This window comes from Rhinichthys klamathensis, unplaced genomic scaffold, assembly GCF_029890125.1.
Source record: "Rhinichthys klamathensis goyatoka isolate OS25496 unplaced genomic scaffold, OSU_Roscu_1.1 h1tg000006l_1, whole genome shotgun sequence".
NCBI classification, from domain to species: Eukaryota; Metazoa; Chordata; class Actinopteri; order Cypriniformes; family Leuciscidae; genus Rhinichthys; species Rhinichthys klamathensis.
In genome coordinates, this window is record NW_026606559.1 from 8,931,229 (window position 1) to 8,944,580 (window position 13,352).

Sequence of the window (13,352 nt, forward strand, 5' to 3'; positions counted from 1 at the left end):
TGCAATTATGTGAGCGCACTAAAGAACTTTACGTGACACACTCGCGTCCTGTCATCATCATCTATGTGGAGTGGACTGCATCTTGACATTGATTGATTTGTAAATGGACGTGCGTCTGACATCAGCGTGTTGTCAATTCGGCGGGTAACTTTGACAACATGAATGAACAGTCGCATATCGTTGCAACTATATTGTTATTTTTATGGCATAATTACCTGCAGCACCAACTATACACAAGGCTTGTTCAAATTCGCCAAATGAACGTCCTCGTCGTGCGAACATTTTATCGTCGCTGGCAGGAAAGGAGGAGAAGTTGACTTCTTATTATGTCATCAGACCATACTTCAATTAAAAACCTCGTCTCCTCCTCTCCCCATGTGCTACACGGCTCATTTTTCCTGCCACCTTCTGTTTTTTCGGCTATTTGGGAACCACCGGAGCTTCCTGTAAAAGGTCTGAAAGTCCGAACCATACAGAAATGCTTTCACACTAGAAACGAACCAAACCTTTGTTCAGTTTGATCCGGACCGAGACTACCTCTTTTCGTCGGACCAAATTTCATCTGTTTGGTTCGGACCGTGGTCCGGGGGAGGTTTCAGACCTGTAACTTTGATTCGGACCAAACTGAAAAGTCCGAAAGTCCGGACCAAACAAGGTAGGTGTGAAAGAGCCCTTAGTAATCTGGTAAGTCTAAGCGCACTGGGAATAAAGGCACAACAGAAGTGCTTTAGTATGATGTAGGGGTTGCACAGACTTGTCGACTTTAAAGGTGCAGTAAGCAATTTCTGAGAAACTGTTGATATTTGAAATCACCAAAACAAACACACCCCTACCCAACAGGATCACACCCTGTTCTTGATAGCTCCGCCCCCAAATAAAAATGGACTTCAAATATTTCTTATCCTGTGGACAGCCAATGCAAATCTATGGGATTTTGGGGCATTTTGGTTGTAATTTATATGAAAACCGTAAGTCCGATCAGTTAGAAAAGATATGGCACACTAAGTCAGAACAGTCTAAAGGTCTTTTGCGAGTAGTCTTCTGCAAGGCAGCCATGTTGTTAGTGTCAAAAATCACATGATCAGCGACTAATCAATGTCAAGCTTAAAGCATCATGGCAGAGCATTAAACGAGCAGCAAGAGCATTCTGAGAAACGCTGTTGAAAGTGGAGTAAGAAAACACACTTGTAGTCAATTAGCAGTAAGGTGTGTGTCCACTTATGAGAGGGGGGAGGTGCCTGTGTTGCATAAGATGCATCCGAAATCACATACTTCCCTACTATATAGTAGGTGAAAGACAGTATGTGACAAAAGTAGCATGTCTGAATTCACAGTACTCATAAAAGAATAGGCAAAAAGTACCCGGATGACTTACTTCTTCCAGGGAGAGTCTGAAGTGTGCATACGATGGACTTTACCATCCTATGAGGCCACGGGAGAGGATTTATGAATGGCAGTGAAGCGAAGTAACTGGTGCTGATAAGTCACATGATAATGACATGGTGAATGTAATAGATTACATTCATACTACACACACTCATTCTAAATATAACATATTGTTTAATGGTTGTGAAGTAATTTATTCAAAATAAGTACCTACCTACTCAAGAGAGTTTGCGATTTCGGATGCATACTTGTGAATTTGGGGGCGGAGCTATCAAGAACAGGGTGTGATCCTGTTGGGTAGGGGTGTGTTTGTTTTGGTGATTTCAAATATCAACAGTTTCTCAGAAATTGCTTACTGCACCTTTAAAGTCGACAAGTCTGTGCAACCCCTACATCATACTAAAGCACTTCTGTTGTGCCTTTATTTGTGAGTGTGACTAAACAACACCCTTTGAAAATGTATTTAAAAAATATTGATTTATCTGATTTAATTATGTAAAATTGTACATGTGCGTGTTTCTTCAATTATGAACACTTTTGGCCATGTAGATTAAAAAATAAAAAAAAGCTCACTAGTTTGTCCACAAACAATATTCAACAGTGGACCCTGTTGCGATAATCATAGTAATAAAATGAACTTATTATTATTAATTCTACTGGTCATAATTTAAGATTAGGTCTGGTTATATATATTAACAAAAAGATCAAATCTATACAAAATAGGCATTAGAAAGGTAGTAAAATAAATATAACTTTGCATAACTTTCTATAACTTTGCATGTGACCATTACAAACCAAAAAAAAGTTAAAACTGTGAACTAATTAATGAAAATAATTTTAAAAAGTGCACATAGTTGAAGAAACAGCCCAGCATTATGAAGTGCCACATTTGGCAGAGAAGTAGTTTGACACCTTTCGAATACCTCCATCAGCTAAATATGGCTTCAGTCTTGCATCACTTTCTGCATATTTAATAACTTTGAGACCCTAAATCCAAAATCCAATACTATAAACTATTAAAATCACATATTTGAGAAAATAAGTCTGTTGAAAGCGTTTGTTTACATTTGCAGACTGTAAACCTCTCATGTAATGTCAGTCAGGGACAATCAACCTACACACTCATCCAGCTTTAATATGTGGTGAAAAGAATTAACTCATTACAGCACGGACAGTTCGTGAATATCAATAACAGGACATATGAGATGTGTGACGAAGTCTCTTTTCTGAGTCACTGACACATCATCATAATTTTTATGAACCATATTGGGCTGAACTATGTAAAGACTGTCAGATTAAAAGACAACGCGCTGATATCTCTCACTCACCTGTCGCTAGATGAAAGAAAAGGCCATGTTAGTGTTTTTCCCTATGCGACAGATCCAGAGAAACATCTTTAAAGGAAAGATTGGTGTTTTGCGGTGAATATGTTGCAGCAGAAGATACTAGTCGATTAAGTAAGATCTAGAGGCGGAGGCACACAAGAGTAAAACGAATTCTGATTGGCCCATTAGACATGTATCCTTACATTTCATTGGACAATTCACCTTGCAGCCTTGTATTGTTATTTGTGATAGGACAGTTCGACATGTAAAAGACTTAGCAGTATATAACCAGTCTTGCCCTTGTGACACAAATTTTAATGGAGCCACTCAAGTCATTTATGATATGCATTCATGGCTTGTTAGACGGAATAGCAAGTTGGCAAGGGAGTCCCCTCTCTTGCGTAGGCGCTGTGGGCGGGGCTTACCTTCCACACGAGTCACATGACTATCACGTCAACCAGATAATTGGTATGTTTTTTTTAAAAGAAGGAAATCTTTCAATTGCTTTAATTCTTTCTTGCACGAATAAGTGTGTATTAAAGCTGCAGTCCGTAGCTTTTTTGGGGTTAAAAACTATCCAAAATACATATTTGAGAAAATACATAACCAGCCAGTGTTCAACTCTCTGCTTGCCGTAGCTCGATTCAAAGCGGTAAGCTTGTAATAATGTTTTTAATTCCAGTGGTACTGGTGGATTTCCGCGGGAGATTCGAGCATGTCTTTGCGTCATTACGTCACATCTGTACACACACATCTGTACACATAAAGAAGAGTCAAGGCTAGAAGTCTATGAGTGTGAGGATGTTGGATGTGGAGATTTATAGCCTTTTCTCACAGCACTTGATATAATTAAACTTATTAATTTGATGGCGGATCCAGAAAGGTTCAAACAACTAGAGATTCACCCGCTGTAAAATGCAAAAGACTTTGTTCGGACTTCGGAGTGGCTACAGAAAAAAAGAGACTGCATCCGGACCCATGCGAAAACAAGGATATATCGGAAGGACATTAAATGTAGTCACGCAATGCTGACATTGTTAACATGAACAATTTGAGAACAAATTATAATTTGCATGGTTTTGCGTGATATGATAAGCGATTGTTAGATTTAATCAGCGTGATTTACTGCAATGTCAGAACCAGAACAAAAGTGGATGTTACTTAATTGTTCAGATTACATTTTCCGGTGAAAATTATTATGTTGGTCATACTTCCAAAAAGAATAATCTGTGATTGTGAATGCCAGTATCCACACCGGCGGCGACTGACAGACACACACTCTCCTCAAACATTGTGTTCATCCGCGCTGTGCCGTGTCGAGACACAACTCACGTAAAGTTGATAATTCCATGAAATAACTGCAATTGCAGATTTCGAACAGAGATGGCGACAAAGAGGAAAAACTGCAAACTTTAAAGGTGCCCTAGAATGTTTTTTTTTATTATTTTATAATGTTTCCTGGGTTACCCTTATAATGTTAGTATGTTTTTTAGATAAAAAATAATCATAATTTAGAAATAAATGGCATTTTTCCTAGCCTGCTTTTAGCCTCTGATTTGAACGCTCTGTTTGAAGGGGCGTGTCTGCTGTGGGATTCAGTGTAACCGCGGCCACTGCTGTGATTGGCTGACATGCTTGCATATGAAATAGCTACGCATTACATGTGAAACTCTCTCGAATACTTTTACTACTGCTATTATACGTTTTTACTATAACAGCTATCGAGATTAACGAATCGTGAGATGTTTTTAAAGTATGTAGATCTATTCCCATCACATAAAATGTTGCCGTGATGATGAGCATTGAGCAGATGAGTGTGTTGATCGCGAGAATGAAGATCTTATCATTGCAAAGCAGTTTCTGCACTCTCTCTGCTTTCACCAATGCAAACACGATGATGTAAATACAGTAAGAGCTTCGTTGTGCAGTAACGTGCGTCATTGATTTCATAACGAGTTTGGCAAGTGTCCAGATAAACTCGTGCTGTGTGGAAAGATTGTTCTTTGTACATCCACACTGAGCAACTGCCATGCTTCGGCTGCGCAGTTCCGTCTGGCATTGAGGGCTGGCATTATGCAAATATTTGGAGGCGTACATATTAATGATCCCGACTATTGCGTCACAGTCGGTATTGTGTGGAGAACCGACCGTTTTTCAGGGGTGATTTTCATAAACGTGAATTAAATGAGAACGTGAAAACAGTCCAGTTTGAGATTCACTCTATGTCATGTCCATGCACTGAACTCTTGTTATTTGACTATACCAAGGTAAATTCAATTTTGAATTATAGGTCACCTTTAATAGTGGTGATTAGAATGGAAAATTATTAAAATGAAACATCCTTATATATATTTTCTTTTAGACTACCATTATTCTTTCTTTTATTATGTTTTTATTAGGCTTTCATTGAAACTGAAGAGTTTATGACACCATCTCGTACTGACTTATTATTTAATATAGTATTACCCTGCTTTGGCTACAGATTATATCAAAACTTAATTTAGGTGAATTTAGGTTGATTGGGGAACTTTATTCCAAGTCATCTCAATAGCAAAAAATTATTTATGTAACAAAATAAGTAGGCTACTCGTGTTTAAGGTTTTATAAACAGGAGTGAAGTTTTGAATGCATATCTTCTAAATGCGAATTTTGTCATTGTTTTAGAGCACACTAGTTTATAGATAACAGTAATGCTAACATATTCACACTAAAAGCCAAAAAACTAAAATGTTTATTTCATGGGGACTTTAAATACATAGCACCTTGCCCGTTATGATTACATGTATAAGTGTCTATTTGTTATATCATAACCATATTTAGTTATTTAAATGAACGTACTTGTGGCGTGTTTATAGTGTTTTATGCCAAGAACGTTTTTATTTACTTGTAGCCTACATTCCCCCTAAAAGAATGTACCACCTGGCTGGAAAACTTCACAACTCTGCTGCTGGTAACGTGTGTGGTCCTCGACGCCCCCCGTACGCGTGTAATGGTACAGTCCGGTGAATAGCGTCCAGTGTGGATTCAGGGAGCGGCGGGGGAGAATCATTTACCGCGAGCAGCGCGAGCGTTGCGGGACGCTGAGATGACGAGCCCCGAGAATACCTCAACAAACGCGGCGAAAACACGTTTATAGGTTTGTGGATCTACTGTGCCCTTTTTAACATATCAAGACCTTTAATAGCAAAGCGGTATTGTTTTGCACAGGAATCGCTCGTAGGATTGGGCACTAACGTTACTTTTGGTGGAACTCATTAAAAGAAGAGAAACATATTTGGAACTTGAAGAAACGTGCGGTTTTGACGCACATGAACTAAACCCATCTCATCTCGTTTGCTTTGTACTGGAACTGAGGAGGTAAGGAAGCTCATCCTGAATGAGAGAACAAAGAAAAATGTGAGACTTTACGTTAAACGGTCGTTTGAGAAGCGCGTTCCTTTCATCTCTGTGGAGAGAATTGCTTTTACGCAGTTTGATTTATATCGCTTCAAAATGTCCAATGCTGGATTATTGCGTTTGCTTCAACTTCAGAGGAAACAAAATAATATGTGTAACCTGACTCTCTGTGTTTTACTCATCCTGACGTGTTCCTGCTCATCTTTATCTTTGTGTCCTGCCCATTGCTCGTGCGAAAGCACAGTGGTGAACTGTGTTAGCCAAAACTTGAGCTCCATCCCACAACCCCTTCCAGAAAACGTCACCACACTTAACCTCAGTGGAAACAATATAAGGATTCTGAACAATGAATCTTTCCCCAAGCCTTTGGAACATTTAACACACCTTTATGTGTCTGGAAACCAAATGGAGCAATTGGACTCTATGGTGTTTAAAAACTTGCCAAGTCTGCGTTTACTTGACCTCAGCAACAGCAGGATTTCAGAGTTTAACGTTGAGGCTTTACCTCAAGACAACAAGATTGAGGTTTTAAACCTCAGCAAATCCTTATACAATCACTCCTACATGGGTGTGTTTGCAAATCTTTTCAAACGCAGCCTATCTAAAGTTTCCCATCTTGATTTGTCCAATAATGACCTGGTGTTCCTTCCAGAGGGCACATTCACAGATTTGTCGGACTTAACGGTTTTGGATTTGAGGAACAACACTCTTGTTTCATTCGGGAATGATACATTTGTGAATCCTGCACTTAAAGAGTTGGACTTAAGAGACAACGCGTTAAAAGTCCTGTCAAACGTGACCCTGGCGGAGCTCAGTTTGATCCCTGATTTGCGAGTCAGTCTCTCAGGAAACCCCTGGCGCTGTGATTGCGACATCGAGGACATGTTGATTTGGTTAGAGAGACATGACTTTGTGGTGGACAAATTAAACTTGACCTGTTCTTACCCAAAAGAACTGAAAAATGCACCACTTTTACACCTAGCACAACCACATCTCCCGTGCTGGAGCAACAATGGAGATGTGGATCGTGCTCTGGAGCCCTCATATGTGTTTTTGGGGATGGTTCTTGCCCTCATTGGGGTCATTTTCCTCCTGGTCCTTTACCTTAACAGGAAAGGGATCAAGAAGTGGATTTACAATATCCGAGACGCGTGCAGAGATCACATGGAGGGATACCATTACAGATACGAGATCAACTCCGACCCACGGCTAGCCAACCTCAGCCTCAACTCCGATGTGTGATGAGACATTCTTGGAAAACTGGCTTGCACAACTGGCACGCAATGATCTGACTCTAGCTTTGCATGAATACATATATAACTGTAGAGGTTTGCTGTGACATGCATTCGTTTCTGTCAGATAGGACAGTAACTGGATTCTGCAAGGATCAACCCTGTTATGCTTGCCTTCAGCTCAATCATATATGCTGGTGTGTTGCTATAATGTTGTCCAGTGATGCATGAATCAAGAACATTTACAATTCATATTTCCCTTTTTTATACAATGGATGGGACTGTGGATGGGTTTGTCTTTTTCTGATGAAATCTGAAATTCTGATTACAGAGTAACCGGCAAAATGTCTGAACAAACTGTAATTGTTTAATGTTATTTTTATAGCTTAATTCATTTCTTCTGCAAAAAAAAAATACTGCCATGCATGTATTTTAAGTATTTTTTCATTGATGTAAAATTATGGCAATATCCACTTTTTTATGAGTTATTTGGTTTTATATTTACATTTGTTGACTGGACATAGATCAACTTTTTTCTCGGGATGCCCTGTTGAATTAAAGGTCTTGCACTGATCTTTTTTCTCCAGTCCAGTGATTTTTAGGTTTAGAGAGGTGCGTAAAGCTAATAATAACCACTAATTGTTTGGTCTGGTAAACTGATTATAGGTCTATCACATATACCCAGTTTCACATTGAAGACTGTTTTAAAGTATTTGCAAAACGGTTTATTATCCTTCAGGCCGTGAGGATAGACCACAGTAAAACAGGACCTTACATCTACTCAAGGCGCTGAAGCTGAAGATTTGCATAACAATCAAAAACATCTGTTTGTGAGAGGATCCTCGCATAATATCAAAATGACAAACATCATAGACATTCATGCAACGGTAATCATGCCTGATCATTTCCAGCAACAGAACTAATAGCCAGCATTTATTAGCTTGTTATTTATGATGTTGTTTATGCTTGTGAAGCACTGCACATGAGTTAGCATGAAATTAAAATGGACTTCTTAATGCACATACCCTGGTCTTCTTGGGCATGTTATTTAAAAAAAAAAAAAAAAAAAAAAAAAAATTCTCTTCATTTTTATCAGTGTAATCATTTTGCCATCTCTGAAACTAATTTTTATTCAGCCGACATCACAAAACTATGAAGCCCCTTAGGGGACATGGTGAAAATTTATATTTCAATGCTTTTTGGGTTCCCCGAGAATCTTTGCGTTCTCTCGCAAAAGCACTGAAATAGTTTTTCATCCCACAAAATGTTCTCGGGGGGGGAAAAGGGAAACATTTAGCGAGCGAATGTTTCTCGGAACACAAAAGTTTTCATCCTATCTCATTTTTTTACCGTCACCATGTCCCTCCCCTCGAAACCACCTCATTCCAACACTCACTTGTCATGGTTCAATGAACTTCTGATGGGAAAAAATTTTTCAATTATGTTGCATTTGCTAATATGTTGGACTACAGAACTAAAAACACCTTTGCACACTGACTTGAGACACAAGCTATGCTCTCATATGTTGGAATCATTGGCTTTTCTGTCCATAACATGCAGGCGGTGGTTTGTTATTAAACAATAAGATAGCCTAATATGTTAAAGTATGTGACGCATTCATGTTTGAAATACAAAACTATGTAAACTGTGATTTCAGTTGATAACACTGGTAGCAGAACCTGAGCTGAGTGCGATATGAGCTACTTGTGTGGCCCACACAAACAACAAAAATATACATTTTATTCACATTCATCATTTTACTCAAACAATTCTTTGCTCTCATTTATCTTTGAATGATTAGGAAAATGTCATTGAGATGTAGCTTGCCACAAATTTTTTTTATTTTGTGTTCAATGACATGAAATATTTAACGAGTCCTTGTTTTGTCTGTAGTTTTATAGTAATTTGAATTTTAACCATATTCCTGGTTTGGATGTCGTGACATGAACTCTGATCAGGTCCATGAAGTTAACCGTCCATTACACATTTTGCATTCAAGGAATGCAGTGTATCAGTATGTGTGTTACATGGCAATTGCTCCATTGACCTTGGCATTGCAATTGCCATTTGATCTATGCAGGCAAACATCTTCCAGAGTAAGGTAAAGTTAATCTGTTTCACTGTCACATTTGAAAATAACTCCACCTGAAAGTATATTACCACCAAACTAAAACAAACAGCATCATGTGCTTCCAATGTGTTGGCTAAGCATCCACATGTGTACTTGCATCGTATGTTTGTGGCATTAATAACAACACCATACAACTTTCCAACTGTTTGACGGATTGTTGAGATCGTTTTCTGCAGAGCTGAGCGAGAGCTTGAAGGCTGTATCAAATGTGGCTCTTTGTGTTCAGTTTAATCTGGCAGCCGATGACACTCCAAGGATTCGTCTCTCTTTCCCTGGAGGAAAGGGCTTGGTCGCCCCTCTCCAGGGAAGGAACAGGTGCTTGCTATCTCACGTTTCCACGGTGACAATCTCGAACTTATGCACTCTCTGTGCGGCAGGTGACTCTCGGCAGACTTTTAATAACGAGTTTGAGTTACGTAGCTCAGACATGCTTGGTAGAGCAGGTGTAATTTGGATGGATAATATAATAAAAGTTGGTGTACAAGAGAACCTTTAAAGGAGGGGGTGGGGGTGCTTTCACTTTGCTATCCTCTTAATAACTCCTTGTGCATAGTAAACCTGGACTCCAAATAGATGAAAGTAGCATTGCATATTTCAGCGTTTTTCCCCCTACTTTGCCTTTTGACACTGCTTTTTGTTCCTCAAAGTAGAAGTAGAATATGCTTCTCTTCCCATCACTCCCAGCTGCTTTTGTCCTCACTGTGTTGTCATCTGTTTTCCAATCGATGCGTTTACTGTCCGTTTAGTTTGAATGTTTAACCAGGAATACATAGCCTATAGCACGTGATTCACATTCCTTTATATTATTTCTTTCTAGGGCTTGCCTAGGCTCGCAAAGCGGGGACATGGCACAGAGTCTGGCCCATAGTGCAGGCGTATTCATGCCCACTGGAAGAGGACGTCATCTGACTGATAGGGAAAGTCTGGACCTGTCCAAATACCCACACTTGCGGGCTTGGCCATTTGAGTTTACGTGACCGGAAGTAAGTGGTTTGAAAAATGCCAAACACTTAGCGGTACACTTAAAGTCCCCCTGTAGTCAATAATTATATCCCTTAAAACTCATCTTTGATCACCAAAATTACATATTTAAACATTTTTTTTTCTGTAAAAAAAATGTATTCATGGCTTAAAGGTGGGGTATGCAGGGCTCCAGACTAACTTTTCCACTGGTTGCACTGGTGCTACCAACTTTCTCAGTTGGTCGCACCAGCATATGATTTGGTCGCACCTTTTTTTTTTTTTTGCTACATGCCATGGGATTAATCAATGCATGCTGATGAATAGTGGTTTTAATGGACCAAGGCTAGCAAAGGCTTTCTGGGTTGCAGCAGAAATACCTGTAATATATTAATTATCATTGCCAAATTTCAGGATTTTCATGGATTTTAATTTTAAGCATTTTACATTTGAATTATATACAATCTATCTATTTACATTTTAATCATATTCTATCTATCTATCTGTCTATTATCATCTTTCTATCTTTTAAAAATCATTAAACATTCAAATGTATGCATTACATTTTAAAAGATTAGAGTATTATAATAAACTGATACAGATTTTTCGTTATCAAAGTTTATAGTTGTAACAAAAAGCAGAAATCTCACACTCCTTACCTTCTGCATTTTATAATAATTTCCTTTTCCTCTGTCGAGCGATCATGAGAGTAATCGCTCGACAGAGGAAAATATAACCGCTGAAAAGACGTAGGAGGAAGGGGCTCTGTGTTTCGTGAGCAGCTGATACAACGGCGTTCTGTTGCTCAAGCGTCCACTCGCACAAATGCGACCACATAACATTTTAACTCACACATTCTCAAAAAATGGTCGCATATGCGACCAATTTGGTCGCAGTCTGGAACCCTGGGTATGTGATTTTCTTTTTTGACCATTTTTTCAAAATCACTTGAAATCCTATTCCTAACCCACTTCCAGCCACTGAGTCAGAAGCACTGAAATAAAAATGTATTAATTTAATCATCTGTGGAACGGGCAGGACTCGAAAAACTCCAGCCAATCATTTCCAAGACCACCTAGAATCATTGGACAGTCAGTGCGTCAATCAAACGGTCGTACCATCCCCCCCTCCCCCAATCCCCCTCGCGCGTGTGTGTCCCCTTCGTGCGCATACTCAAAGCTCGTGACCCAGTCACAGTAAGTGCAAGTCGCCCCGGTACAGAGAGAGAGAGAGAAATTGCAATCTCGCGCATCTGAGTTTTGCAGATGCATGATTGCGCGTCCATGCTCTTCGAATGGGTGGAGTCAGGGCCAGCAATGGAGGAAAGAAGGTAGGACCTTTTGAGTTGTGTATTTTCAAAATCTGCTGGCCGTTTTTCAAATCCCATACCCTACCTTTAAAATAGCTTGAATGTAACTCTACACCCTTGCCTCATTTAGTATATGTGGTTACATGAATATGCTAATTAGCCCCGCCTCCACTCACTCACACCAGCTTAGAGATCCACTCGGCCAACTTACTGAGGCAAACGCTGCAAAATGGTGTCGATCTTTACAACGTCGAACACATAACAGTAATTCATTTGATTAGCTTTTTGCTTATCAAACAGCTAATAATGTGTTGCTAATGTTATACAAACTATGTTCCGGTTCACTATCTCAGTCTGCCTTCTAACAATCATTAGAAACGCTTTGTTTGAACAAATCAGAACGTCAGTGGAGAAAGGCATATAGTTCATCATAAAATCATAATATACATCATATACATCATACACCCACTATATTGCTAAATCTACCCGATTTTTCGTATCGACAAAAAAATATAGCGGGATAACCTGGCATCTCTCGAGACTCCCCTGCTAGTTCCCTGTTAATTATATGCTAAAGCCCGTCCGCACGTTGATCTGATTGGTTACAAGGTAGTTTGTGACGTAAGATTTCAAACCGTGTTCTTTGAGACTGTCTTTTTTTCACTGCAGTTTAAAGGAGAAAATACTCAGCAATGGTGTTGACTTGGTTTGTCTTGAAGCACATTAAAAACACCACATAGACATATAAACACATTAAAAGCTTGATCTTCACCACAGGGGGGACTTTAAGACACACTAAATCCACACTGTCTCTAATACCACTTCAGAGTGTCTTCGAGGCTAAGCGTATACCGTCATTCATCAAGTTTAGGAATTCACATGCCTTGATTTTGCATCCTGTCTAGGTAAACTTTCCAGTCTAAGTTAAAATAGTTAGTAGGCTTGCTGCGATAGTTAGTGTTACCGGTTGTCAGCCACAACACCGATTACATCACTTGCCCACCGCGGCGACGACCCCACTGTCGTTTCGTTTTTTTTTATAGTAATAAAAATAATTGAGCTCAGTTGGAGAACAGACACTACAGTTAAAAACTGAATGCATCTGCTTAATTCAGCGTGAGCCGAACAAGAGTTGCAGCACTGATCAGAAGTCAGATTTCACCTCACTCTTGACTGACAAGACGATGGAGGAAGATTTGGTTTCAAAGCGAAATGTAAAATCGCCGAAATGTAAGCGAGTTTGTCATTGTACTGTTTTGTTGCTGAAAAGTTAGTAGATGCATTCATGCTTTCAAGACTAGATTACTGTAATGCATTGCTGTCGTGATGTCCAGCAGGCTCCATAAACAAAATGCAGCTTTTAAACTCCTTAACATATAATTTGATCATATTACCCCAAATTGTATCGTCGCTTCATTAGCTTCCTATTTTGTTCTGATGAATAATTGTTGTTTTGTTTGTGTTTGTTGATATTTTATAGATCCTTTACAGGAAATTGCAATGTCACGGCAGCTTCAAACACACACACACACACACACAAAAAACCCACAGCAACACACATAACAAACATTTCCGACTCTGTACTGTTCTACAATATAAATGTTAACAAGAAT

The 13,352-nt window shown here is 39.2% G+C and overlaps 2 protein-coding genes across 3 annotated transcripts in view; one reads left to right on the forward strand and one right to left on the reverse strand.

The window, feature by feature from the left end:
- The window catches only part of ibtk (inhibitor of Bruton agammaglobulinemia tyrosine kinase), a 55,640-nt gene extending 52,766 nt beyond the window's left edge, over nt 1–2,874 (reverse strand). For both annotated transcript variants that reach the window (XM_056258205.1, XM_056258197.1), the window contains exon 1: nt 2,715–2,874. The gene's annotated coding sequence lies outside the window, so the exon portion shown is untranslated. The remainder of the gene's footprint in view (nt 1–2,714) is intronic.
- A 2,847-nt stretch (nt 2,875–5,721) lies between these two features.
- On the forward strand, nt 5,722–7,912 carry tpbgb (trophoblast glycoprotein b). The gene is made up of 2 exons (XM_056258225.1): nt 5,722–5,847; nt 5,919–7,912. Exon 2 carries the CDS (start codon nt 6,204–6,206, stop codon nt 7,347–7,349), a length of 1,146 nt encoding a protein of 381 aa, XP_056114200.1. The 5' UTR covers nt 5,722–5,847; nt 5,919–6,203; the 3' UTR covers nt 7,350–7,912.
- Nucleotides 7,913–13,352: the final 5,440 nt, after the last annotated feature.

Excerpts from the sequence above, each read along its gene's own strand:
- tpbgb (XM_056258225.1), top strand. The coding sequence starts at position 6,204 with ATGTCCAATGCTGGATTATTGCGTTTGCTTCAACTTCAGAGGAAACAA.